Below are 12832 nucleotides of genomic sequence, written 5' to 3'. Positions count from 1 at the left end.
TATATTTGTCATATATCTGCAAGTGTTTCAAATCTTTGCAACTGTTTTTTTCTACAATTTCTATTAAAGTCGTGTTACCAAAGTAAACAGTGCTTAGTTGCTCAAAAATACCCTTATATTATTTAACTTGTGCTCGTTATTTGCTTTTGTTCTGTCACGTTTTTATTTTGTCAAAATTTCTGGATTCGAATAGGAATTTTAGTTAATTTTATATAATATACCATCAAATTCCAGTTTAGTCAAGTTAACCAATGCAACGGTAAATATGACGCATACAACGAATAGCCAATACCCTCATAAAACAACATCCCCACCCTCATCCCCATATATAGTTGGTAAATTGAGAGGCACCATTAAATCATGTGCAACAATGGAGAAAGTGCCCAGATTCAGGGCACGCGCAGCTCTGATATTCACGCATTGGCCCAGCAGGGCTATAAAATCGGCAGCAAGATCGGCGAGGGCTCCTATGCGACTGTGATAAATGCCAACTATACGGAGGAGAATGGTCGCAATATCAATTTGGCCTGCAAGGTGATCGACAAGGAGAAAGCGCCCCTTGACTTTGTGGAAAAGTTCTTTCCGCGCGAGATGGATATATTGACGAAACTGGATCATCCCAATATAATACAGATTCACAGCATCTTGCAGCGCGGTCCGAAAATCTTCATATTTATGCGCTATGCCGAGCGAGGTGATCTATTGACCCATATCAAGAAAGTGGGCTTCATTGAGGAGAAGCAGGCTAAGATCTGGTTCTATCAAATGGCCACCGCCTTGAAGTATTTACACAGCTTTGATATTGCTCATCGGGATCTCAAGTGCGAGAACATTTTACTCTCCGAACATTTCAATATAAAGCTAGCCGATTTTGGTTTCGCCTGCTTCTGTCCCAACGGCAGCGGCGGACAGTCGTTGTCGGAGACGTATTGTGGCTCGGCTGCATATGCCGCACCAGAGGTTGTCTACGGAGTGCCCTATGATCCGAAACTGGCCGATGCCTGGTCGCTGGGCGTTATTTTGTTTATTATGTTGAATGGAAAGATGCCATTCGATGATGCAAATCTGTCCAAATTGCTGGAGGATCAGCGCTCCAGAAAGTACGCGTTTCGCCGCAAGTTGCATGACCTCATCACGCCACATGCCAAGGCTACAGTTGCTGTGCTGCTCGATCCGAATGCAACGACACGCTGGAATCTGCGCGAAATTCTCAAGTGCAGCTGGCTGCTGCTGGAGAAGGAGCAATCACAACAGCAAATTCAACAACAACAACAACATCAAATACAACAGCAACAGCAGCAAATACAATAACAGCAACAGTCGTCGACGTTAATGTGTATAACAATAATTGCCGGAATTTGTATATTGACACCCCACTCAAAAAAATTAATAGGTTTTAGTAGCAAAGTTTAATGACCGGAAACTGCATTGAACCCAAAATATTACAGAGCAATCGAAAAATTTAAAAAATAAAAAAACGAAGCTATATATTTATTTAAAGATTGTATGTGTATAAATTATTTTTTGATGGATAAAGTATTGATATAGATTATCTATCCGTTCGTCTGTCTAATTCTTGGCGAATTAGTCTCTCAGAACCAACGGATCGGTCTCCTATATCATATACATAGCTGCCATACAGTCGAAAATTTAATTCTGGTATAAAATATAATATCTTGACACCAAACCTTAGCAATTACTAGGTAAATTATGCTGTTTATATACGAGCCAAATCTTATCTATAGGAAGAATCGGTTGAATGCTCCACAAAAAGACTTTTAGTCACGGCTACGATATTCTGATTATAGAGCATTTACCAATCGTATTTGTCACTTTCATTAGATGAATTTGCCAATTCAATTAGATTTATGTAAGGCTAATAAAATGTCAAATCTTTTTACAGTTGCCTGCCTGTTGCCGCTGCCTCATGCCACGGCCGGTGGCAAGCACAACCACAGCGGTGTCATTGCAGACGCCGAGCTAAGCGCCTCGGAGCGTAATCGTCGCTTGATACCCTATATGGCCTTCTATTTGCCCGCACCCGAGCTGCCCATCAATCAGCAATATGCTGTCAAGCATGCCTCAGCCGCCGGTGGCTCACAGCTGCTGCCGCCCGCCGCCGCTGCCGCAGCACCCAGTCGCATTCCGGTGCCCGTTGCCTACATGCCACAGACGCATCCACAGCAGCCGCATCATCAGACGCCGCATTATCAGTCGGGCGCAGCGGACGTGTATCATACGCTGGCGGTGCAGCATGGCCCGTTGCCACCGCTGTCACCTGTGCACGGCAAGGAGACGCCAACGCCGGGCGCCACATTTATTGCCTACAAGCCATTGAGTCCAACGCACAAGGCAAGTAAAAAATAAAAAGTTAGTTTGCACCAGTCGGAAAGGCCCGATTGGCAGATACCCTGGAACCTAGCTACCTTTACAATTCATTCTCGCTTCATAAAAATACAATTTACACAGCGACCTTGCTCCTTTTTCTTAATTCTCCACAACTATGGGAAATACGGTCTTAATTAACTTCGGTTCTTTTGTCCGATCTTAATGAAATTGTCAGGGCTTACTATGGCATACAAAAATGTTTATATACCGAATTACAAGGAATTGTCTTTTAAAATAGGTTTCTATCAAATGGGAAAGGAGAAACGTTTCCAAAAACTCAAATGTTCTGGATTTGTGTATACTATAGGAGGTGGTATCTCCAGCTCTTGTACCCACCGACATCAACTAAAAAAATAGAATTTCAGTAACGACTTATATCAAGTTCATAAAAACAACCAAATTAATAAATTAAACTGAAAGATACTTGATCTATGCGGGGAATACTCGTCCTATTAAGACCTCATACTAGCTCAGTCAGATAGACTTATGAACAGATCTCTAGATCAGTTTGGCTTTTGATGCTGAACAAGGATATACACACAATATGGGGTCGGAGATACCTCCAGCTATGGGTTACACATTTCGCGACAAAATTATAAAAAGATAGTATTTCGATCAACTGAAATCACTTTAAGTTCAATTTAAGCTGCCAAATATTGCCAGTTACCTACATTTGCACACAATCATTCTACCCTTTTTACACATTTTCCATGGGTTCAGGGTATAACGAAAAAATTGCAGAGCATAAATAAAGTCAAATATAATCGTGAAAATCATAATATATATAAACAGCACAAGACGGTGCAGCATTTTCCGCCGCTGCCACAGCAGGAGCAGCAAGAGCACCCCCATCACCAGCAACAACTACAGCAACATCAGCAGCAGCCGGAGCCACTGCAGCAGCAGTACGAGTTGCTGCCACCGCCTCCGCAGCTACAGCTGCAGTTTCCGCGGCAGCGTGGCAAACAATCAAAAGTCAATTTAACGCCGTTTACAGCGCAGAATACGCTGCCGGGACACTTTATACCCATTATTTATACGCCGCTGAGCAAGCCGAACAGCAACAGCAACAACAACAACAACAACGACAACAATGAGCTGCATAATGGCAATACAATCAATTACAACAAAAAGCAGTCGCCATCGGAAATTGTCTACCATAAACATTCGCATCAAACACAAATTGTTACGGATTATGCAGGAGATGTGCCCTCAGCAGCCGGAGTTGCCGCCTCGCCGGATTCGCAGTCATCGGGGGAGGAGTCGCAGCCGGAGGAGGCGGTGCATGCGACGCCGAGGTAAGATTTTTTTGTATGACATACGAATACGCTGCAAATACGCTACCCTACAAAATGCAGACACATTCTTTGCGTGTATCTGTCAGATACTTGCTGGTATTTGTATCTCTGCATATGTCAGATACATATCTAGCATAGACATTTTGCTACTATTAGCAGCGCTCTGCCGATAGAATTGTTTCTGCCAGTTTCCCACACACATACACACACGCCTATCGCCACCCATCGACATCATATAATGATTGTTGTTGCATGTGCAATTGCATGTTGCAAACAAATTAAAAATGTTGCATCCACGTTTCGTCAACAATTCGAAAGCATATTTATGTACTTAGACTAAACAGGTCGAATCTTGTATACCCTATATTTAAACTCTCAACTAAACTCACATTTGATACCTTTTTCAATTGTTTCAATAATCAACATTTAAACGCTTATATAGATAATTTTTGATGGACTATTCAAATCACAAATGTTTAAGTATTAAACGAGAAAGTAAGGTTATTTTCGGAACTCCAAAGATTTAATTCCCTTGCGAATATTTAGCAGGTTTGCAGATATGTCGGCGTAGTGAAGATCGTAAATGCTGAGTTTGATCAAAATATCTTGGAAAACAGAATATGTTGTCATACAAGAACTTTATTTTCGATCGATCGTTCTTATAGCAGCTATATGATATAGTGATGCGATCCGGCCGGTTCCGACATACCATATGTACTGTCTGCAACAGAGAGACGGACCTATGCAAAGTTTCATGACGATAGCTTTAAACTGAGAGATTAGCTCGCATAGAAACAGACAGACGGACATAGCTATATCGACTCGGCTGTTGAAACTGATCAAGAATATATATGCTTTATGAGGTCGGAGATAACTCCTTCTATATGTTACACATTTCCAGACAAAACTATAATCCCCTTTGCGAGGGGGTATAAAAAACAAAAGGTAGAAATAAATAAATAAAGAAAGAAAAGAATTTTAAATACTCCTGCAGACTGAAATCAAAATTGTCCCATACGGAATATTTCTACATTCTCTTATTTTTTGCTTTTCTTTATTTCTATAACTTGAAACACTTTCTTTATTTCTTTGAGCGTCTGTATTAAACAAGATCGAGATTGATTCTTTGGTATATATAAAATAAGTTGATAGTGTTCCGATTCAGCCGATTCTTATATGTGTACTATTTACAACAAAAATACAGATCTTTCTTAAGTTTCATCAATATAGCTTGATTAAATTATTTACCTGGTCGGGTCGGAGATGTTTGCTTTCTTCGTGATAAAAGTTCGGTTTACGAATATAATACCAAATACGAAGCTTATAAAAAGATTCAAATGTAAAGAGATTCTCATTTGTTCAAATCTTGAATTTGTCAGTTTCGAGATGAAGTTTGCTTAGAACCTAGTACAGTTCGCTTTCGAAACGGTTTGCAATATTCGATTTTTCATGAACTAGAATTTAGGATATCTATCGTTAAGATATTTATTTTTACGAATGTAAAGCTAGTGTGTTTTATGATAACTATTGTAAAGATATTTTGAAGAATGTAAGGCCAGAGTTGTCTTTAATTATGTCGTTTTTGTAGAGATTCGGAAATATGTTCATTTTCCATATACGTAATTAAAATCATATGCAAATCTATATTGTCAAGTCTGTCGTTGGCTATGCTAAAATGCCATTGTTTACAAAAATTGAAATACATGAAATAGTTGTGACATTTTAAATAAGTAAAATAGAAAATTAAAGGTAGTATAGAGAACGTTTGTGCAGCACCGAGCTGCCGTTGTCGCCGCAGCGACAGAAACACGGCACAGCACACGTTGCACAGGTTGCATGCAATGCCCTTGGGCATAGAATTCAATTGCATTTAATGCATTGCCTCAACCTCTGCTTCTGCTTCTGCTTCTGTCTCAGTCACTGTGCCTCCACCATCTCTTTTAATGTCTCTGACGACATTCGGTCTGGTGACGTAAGAAGCTGTTTGCTGTACCCCACGAGGCGCCGCCAAAGGGGCATACAGTGGGCGTGTGCTCTGAATGCACTCAATGCTCTGGTCGTGCATTGATGAGCGCCTCCTTCATCTCGTAATTTTCACAAATTGCAAAATCATGTCATAAACAACCGCAGGCAAGCTGGTCAATACAAAATATGTATATATGCATGCTACAGGTCAGCAGCTGTTTTTACAACCCCTCAAACGCACCATGCAACCCAACATGAATACAGTGAAAGCTGCCTGGGAGCGGACACTTACCGCTTATAGCCCACTAGCTGTGATAGGAACAGGAAACAATATTATTATATTATGTTATATTATTATCAAGTTTAATTAATATTGGCCGGCTGAAGTAGTTATCCGCCCAAGGGAGCTGTCCCTTAGTAGAGCTTTCACTGTACACACAACTCATACGCTTTTGCATGTGTCCCGCAGCATTGGCTATAGCGTGTACAATGAGCCAGCCGTTGTGTCATCAGCCTCTGCCACCACATCAGCCACTTCATCGAAATCCACAAAAACCGCATTGATAGTACACCAAAAGTCGCCGGCATATGGACACGTGAGCAAATACGAGAGTTACTTCAACATGTCGCCGGATCAGCAGCAGCAGCAGCCACAGCAGCTGACGCCGCAGGAGAAGTACGTGCTCTACTTGCAACAGCGCATGAAGCAGCAACGGCAGCAGCAACAGCAGGAGCGCTTGCTACACCATCATCATCAACATCATCAACAACAACAACAACAACAGCTGGCGCAAAGCAATACGAAAGCTGGCAAACATCCACACAGTCACCCACATACGCCAACTGCAGCACCACCTGCACCACCATTATCACCATCCCACCACAGTCAGTTACACAATTACAATGGGCTTTTCGTGCGCCCGGAGGCAGCACAGACAGCGCAGCAGCAACAGGTGCTGCATATTCCATTGCGCGCCCTCATGGGTCAACTGCATGAGCAGCCAAAGGACTCGCTGCTCGGGTAAGTCCAAACACAAGGAGCCATTCGAATGCCTGAACATATGCTTGGATTTGCTTTTTCTCAGTCCAACTTTTATTAGCCTTCTCTCACTTATTACCCCTCTCTTTGTAACACAGCTCACCCGCGCCGCCCCACTTCATCGATTACCTCATCGATGGACCGCGTCAGTCTCTAGACGAGGAGCAGCAGCAACAACAGCAGCAGCAACAACAGCAGCAGCAGCAGCAGCAGCAGCAGCAGCAGCAGCAACAGCTGTCGCATCAGGAACACTCTCAAGTCGCACCCTCGCATGCGCCACAGCACGCCTACATTTTGGTAACCACCTCAGCGCCCTACACGGAGCATTCGCAGCCACCCCGATTGCCTGATTTACAACCCACCCGTGCACCTGTGCTATACAAACATCAGCCCACGTTGCGACTGCAACCGGTGACGCCTGTGCACAACTACCAGGCCACCCGGCGGCCCGTCTATATAAGTCCGCCCACTCCCAGCGAGACGGTCAAGATTACGCCCAAGTATGTCTATGTGACCAGTAAGCCGCGGCCGTCGCCGCCGCCACCATCTGTCCACAGCGAGTCGCCCCAAGCGCCGCCTGTTAAGCTCAAACCTATCCCCAAATACACGCCAGAGCGTCCGCCTGCTTCGGCACGACCAAGTCAGGTGTTCGCCACGCCGGATGATGCCGATCAGCTGCCCGATATACGCACCTCCTCGCTGGCAGAGATTCTGCATAAGCTGCAGGCGAGCAACCACCTGCCGCAAACCCTCACACCCGATAACATAGACAACTCCATCAAGACGCTCATACGCATCCTGCAAAATCTGAAGCAGACCCAAACAATTGTACCCAACCCTCCCCAGCATCATGAGACGAAACACAGCAGCAGCAACAGCAACAGTCCCGACTATGATTACAACACGGGCAGCGAAGAGGAGCAGCAGCACACGCCGGCAAAAGTGGCGGGCAATGTCGATGCGGATCTGCTGCAGCTGAGCGGACCAAGTGAGTTACTTTCCACTATCTAGGAGTCTTAAAGGAGACTAGTATTAAGGATCAACTGTTTCTTTTAAAATGCAAACTATCTGTTTCGGTAATGTCAATGCTTGTGTAGATTTAAAGCCGTTCGCAAATTTGCAAATTCGCCCATTTTCCATATTTTTTGTCGAATTGCCAGAAATCTTAAGAAAATGTCATAATTTTTTAAACCGAGCCGATAAATAGGTATAACCAAAAAGTTTTGCAGCTATTTTTCTTTCACCACATTTCCACAAAAGGTCACGGATTTCCTAAAATTTGAAGAAAATGTCTTAAAATATTTGAAAAGATGTTCTAGACTGCGCAAACAAAATCAATTTAAAACAATAGTTGTAGACCTATTTTCCATAAAAATTTCAATCGATGTATTAAAATTTTTGAAATAATATAAATTGATATTCAATAAAAAAAAAATAAACAGTTTTACACCCTTTTTTCACTTTTGTAAGCGTAACTTCTTACAAATAATTTGATCGATTGAATATTGTATTGTCAGCCATTTTTCACACATGAACGTGAATTTTACGGAAATTAGTCGAAAATTAGAAATTAACCCTTCTCCCACATTTAAGAGGGAATTTAGTTCTGTTCTAATATTTTCCATTACTTATTGCATTGCATTTTGACAATTATGTTATTAATCTTTTATCTTACAGATAAACATCCGGGTCCTAGCACAGGACGTGCCGGCATTGATTATCCCAACTACGCGGAAATTCCAAAGACAAGCTTCGAGTGCACGCAGCAGCGTTACAAGGGTTTCTTTGGCGATCCGGAGACCAATTGTCAGGTGTGGCACTATTGTGATCTCAATGGAGGCAAAGCCTCATTCCTATGCCCCAATGGCACCATCTTTAGTCAGGTAAAGAATAAAAATCTGGAAAGCAAATCTTGAACCATAATCACACTCCCCATTTTTTAGATTGCGCTGACCTGCGATTGGTGGTTCAACGTGAAGTGCTCAACCACTTCCCAATTATATGTGCTAAATGAGCGTCTGTACAAGTATATACTGCCCTTTAATCCTAAATTCCCCGAGGATTACAATGGACCCATTGTGGATAAGTAAATGCTAGCCAAAATAAAAGCTATAAGCCGATATATTAACAAGCACTTTAACTGACGTTTCAGATATCTGGCCATGAAGTTCCAGGAAATGGAGGAGAAAATGCGCCTGGATAAGCAGCGCAAGGCCAATCAGCAGGCGGAAAAGCCGGCAGCCCGCGACGAGGCCTCCACGCCCGCATTGCCCAAGAACCACAAGCCGTCACCGAAGCACGGTAGCGGCATCAATGCTCAGGTCTATGAGCAGAGCTCGGAGCGCAATCTGCTCATCGATGATGAGATTGATGACATCTCGGAGCGCGGCACCTACGACACATACGGCCAGGCGCCAACCACTATAATAGCGCCCATAACAACAACAACGGGCCAGGACACGCAAACGCTTGGCCTGAGGCCCATTGTGGTATCTTCCACACCGGAGCCAGAGCTGGAGCTGGAGCCGGAGTCGGAGCCACTGCCAGGTGCCGATCCCGAGCTGGAGGCGGACACTGAGCTGGATGGCGATACGCCAGAGAGCAGTGAGGAGGTGAACAAGCTGCAAATTTTGCGGGACACAAATACGGCCGCCGGCCAAAAACAGCTCGAGACGACAAAAGTAAGCGTCGAGAAGCTGGAGGTGATTGAGATTAAAACGGACGGCACAACCGGACACCTAATGCCCATTGTCAGTGGCATGGCGGAGAGCAGTGAGCAGGCGAGAAAGTGACGGGGGGAGCAACAATAAGAGAGCAATAAGCCTGGTTGGGAATGCTTGCCATATTTGTAATGAGAGTTCTTGTACTTGTTCGTTTGTTGATTTTTGGACGCCTTTAAATTATTCTTAGCGAGCGATTACTGTAAATAGCTAAACTGTAAATGAAACAATAACTATCTATATACTATACCTATAGAAAAACAATTAGATATAGCATGTAATTAAAATAAAGACCCAAGTATTAAGTAAACATTATGGAATCAACATTTACTCACCAGCCGCGCATTGTTGATTTGCATAAGAGCCGCGTCTATGGAGTTTATTGTAGTTGGAATCTCGGTGACATAACGATGATTCTACAAATAGATCAAATTTAGTGTTGGTTCTATTGATGCGGAATTAAAGTCATTTTATAAGCTACATAACTTAACTATTACATGTTCATCTATAATTCGTCCGTTGGGGTGGATTTGAATTTTTCACCCATTTTTCACTCTTGTGGGTTTATTTATATTAACCCAGTTAACTAGATATATAAGTTGTCCTAGTGATTAAGTCTTTTGGGCAACAAAACAAATAGTATGCGGACTTACACGCAAGGCATGTGTATTTGAAGTAGAATTATCTTAGACAAAGGTTTATGTAGCACAGTACTTTTAAAAGTCAGTATGCTAATTTATAGCCATTTGTTAATTATAAGTCGAAGTCAAAATAGAACGCTTCCGTTCCAGAGCTGTTTTTATATTCCACATAAAAAATTTATAAATTAATGATTAGGATCTGTAATTGCCGTGCAATTACTCCAAGTTATTAAGAAGTAACTATCAATTAACTTGAGGGAATATAATCATAACTTCTGAATAAGAATTTTCTAAAATATTTGTCTTTCTAACTTGCAAAAATATCCAAACTTCTATGACACAAAATTGATAAAAAAAAAAATAAGATATACATATGTGGAAATCTAAATATCTGAAAGTTCTAGGCAGTCAAGAGGACTGCCTTATAGAGGGGGTATGGGTATGGCCTAATTCATGATTTGAGAGAAAATGTCCAATAGCAGTGTCCGTTAGGAGAGTTATCGCCGCATTGAGTTGTTATAGAGGAATATTGCCGTCAGCTAACTAAAGGGCTTATATTATTTCTGTACTATAATCCTTCAGAAGGGTAACCTGTACCTGTACCTGTGCGTGTACTCACCATTTCGCCAACTGTGCACGTGATATGATTGCCATGGTGTCTGGTTACGCACAAGTCGCAGCTGGTTCGCTTGCATGTGGTACAGTAGATATGTGCCGGGGCATTGTGGGCGCTGCACAACAGCTGGACGGGCATGCGAAAGATGTCGTTGCCGACACGAATGCCCTTGGAGGCGCGCTTCTTATCGACGAGTCGCTGAAAGACGTGCGTCTTAAGGACGCGACTATGATGATGCACCGTTTCGAAGCAGCGTTTGCAATAGAAAGCATTGCACTGCTTGCACTCGCCGCCCGCTGCACAGTGCCCGCACTCGCTGCACTTGGTCTCCAGCACAATGTCGCTCATATTGGACGGGCAAACCAGCGAGTTGTTGACCGCATCCACCGAGTAGCGGCGATAGTACTCGAGGCTGTTTGTCTCGCCCAGCACATGATAGTTCAGCTCGTAATAGTCGCGTATGTTTCCCACATATTTGCCATTCGGATCCTTGGCGGATATTGTCGGCTGCGCCGAGCTGAAGCAGACGGCGCATTTAAAGTCCATTTGCTGGCGATGCTTCGAAATGCAAAATTCGCACATATTATGACCGCAAGGCAGCAAAAAGGGTCGATGATTTTCTGTTGAAAGCATGAAAGAACAGTTTTTAGAGTCAAAGTTAAAATACGCTTGGACAAATATATTTTTGGCCGCAAAACTGAGTTGCCAGCGAGGTGCTGCCATTTTAGCTTCTCATTATAAGCAAGAATACATATCGATCATTTGTTTGAAGACAAAAAAAAACTGAATTTTACAGACTTAGCAGGAAAGAGAAAAAGTTTATATCCTCTTAGGGAAACAGTATACGACAAATATTTACACAATATAACGAATATTTCTGCATTAGGCCGAAAACAGCGTTTGTTTACTTATGGTAGCCTTCACGTAAATGACTTATGTATGCTTTGTTACATATTTTCGCACCAAATTAATATACCTTCTTCCAGGGTATTAGATTGTTGCCAACTGATATATTGATATAAAACAAAAATAAAAAGGCCAATTGGCAATAAACAGTTACTGGTAGTTATTTTCAGATAGATGGCAATAAACAGATCAGACAGTTTTATATTTCAGCCTATGAAAATATAGCCAAATATAGCTGGGAAACAGCTGTTCAGGCAACACTGGCCCAGGGTATAGAAACTTCCGTGTTTAGAAGCAGCGCAAAAGTAAAAGACGCAAAATTGAGCGAGCATCGCACACATTCATACTTACATACATATACAAAATAACGGTTTGTTGGTTACGCACTCAGGCCAATTTGAATACACACACACAAACATCTACATACTTTGTCCGCAGAAGTCTCAAGTTTTCATTAACAATTCCAATTGCCTGTCGTTTAGCAAAATCAATGTTAAACTAAATTTTCCAATTCAAGCTGCTACACATTTAACCACTAAATTAATCGATCTTCTGCCAGGGTACAGAAAATTCTCCTTGTTTAGAAGCAGCGCAAAAGCAAAATTGGCAAAATTGAGCGAACTTCGCACACATTTAAACAGACAAAATAACGGTTTGCAAGTTATGTACACACATCTAATTGAATGCACGCAGGCACACACACATGCACACATACATTTTGCCCACAGGAGTCTCAAGATTTCATTAATAATTTTAATTGCCAGGCATTTGCTTAAGCAAATCCAGTTAACGATAGTCTTTACCTGCTGCCACTCCTTTGGTATGCTTGTGCGAATATTCGCGCGTACATTTTGGGCAGCGCAATTGACTGCGCAAATTGGCTGCCACAAATTTGCGATCGAAAAACTTAACACCACTGTCGTCAGTGATCATTTTTGCTGCCTTTACAGTTTTTCTTTATTCAATAAACACAAAAAGATGGCCGCAAATGTAATTTTTCCAAGATGCCTGAGTAACTAAAATATAAAATTGGCCGGCTAAATAAAAGTGTGCGTCAATACTGATTGGCTACAGTGTTGGGTAAGCGCGCGAAGATCACTGGTTCATTTGGTGAGTCAGTTGCTCAAGGAGCGACTGCACAAGTGCTGGTATGTTGTTAACGTACAAAATTAAGTTAAATTCGCAAATGAAATCGTTAATTCATTGTTTTTTTTATTTAAATTGCCAAGTCATATATTCAGCACTTTATTTTTGTAAAT

The 12832-nt window shown here is 42.1% G+C and overlaps 3 protein-coding genes across 4 annotated transcripts in view; 2 read left to right on the top strand and 1 right to left on the bottom strand.

Annotated features, from left to right (window-relative positions):
* The window catches only part of qin, a 77356-nt gene extending 64745 nt beyond the window's left edge, over positions 1-12611 (bottom strand). For both annotated transcript variants that reach the window (XM_064696526.1, XM_064696527.1), the window contains exons 1-3: positions 12377-12611; positions 10671-11287; positions 9746-9826 (exon numbers count right to left, since the gene is read on the bottom strand). In XM_064696526.1, the coding sequence (XP_064552596.1) occupies positions 9746-9826; positions 10671-11287; positions 12377-12506 (828 nt within the window). In that variant the 5' untranslated portion in view covers positions 12507-12611. The remainder of the gene's footprint in view (positions 1-9745; positions 9827-10670; positions 11288-12376) is intronic.
* Positions 100-1500, top strand: LOC135438452 (testis-specific serine/threonine-protein kinase 1-like). Its single transcript, XM_064696780.1, has 2 exons — positions 100-259; positions 333-1500. The coding sequence occupies exon 2, from the start codon at positions 361-363 to the stop codon at positions 1309-1311; it is 951 nt and encodes a 316-aa protein (XP_064552850.1). The 5' UTR covers positions 100-259; positions 333-360; the 3' UTR covers positions 1312-1500.
* On the top strand, positions 1885-9720 carry LOC135438447 (putative uncharacterized protein DDB_G0291608). Its single transcript, XM_064696775.1, has 7 exons — positions 1885-2352; positions 3181-3686; positions 6121-6672; positions 6789-7678; positions 8368-8573; positions 8634-8776; positions 8843-9720. The coding sequence occupies exons 1-7, from the start codon at positions 1885-1887 to the stop codon at positions 9480-9482; spliced, it is 3405 nt and encodes a 1134-aa protein (XP_064552845.1). The 3' UTR covers positions 9483-9720.
* Positions 12612-12832: the final 221 nt, after the last annotated feature.

Source organism: Drosophila montana, unplaced genomic scaffold, assembly GCF_035044405.1.
Source record: "Drosophila montana isolate Dmon_TW-CO22-7 unplaced genomic scaffold, ASM3504440v1 contig_3848_1, whole genome shotgun sequence".
NCBI classification, from domain to species: Eukaryota; Metazoa; Arthropoda; class Insecta; order Diptera; family Drosophilidae; genus Drosophila; species Drosophila montana.
The sequence above is the reverse complement of the archived record's forward strand: the minus strand, read 5'-3'. Positions and strand labels throughout refer to the sequence as shown.

Coding starts and splice junctions, on each gene's coding strand:
- LOC135438452 (XM_064696780.1), top strand. CDS start 361: ATGTGCAACAATGGAGAAAGTGCCCAGATTCAGGGCACGCGCAGCTCT.
- LOC135438447 (XM_064696775.1), top strand. CDS start 1,885: ATGTCAAATCTTTTTACAGTTGCCTGCCTGTTGCCGCTGCCTCATGCC. Junction 2,353..3,180: donor CATTGAGTCCAACGCACAAG/GCAAGTAAAAAA, acceptor ATATATAAACAG/CACAAGACGGTGCAGCATTT. Junction 8,574..8,633: donor ATGGCACCATCTTTAGTCAG/GTAAAGAATAAA, acceptor CCCATTTTTTAG/ATTGCGCTGACCTGCGATTG.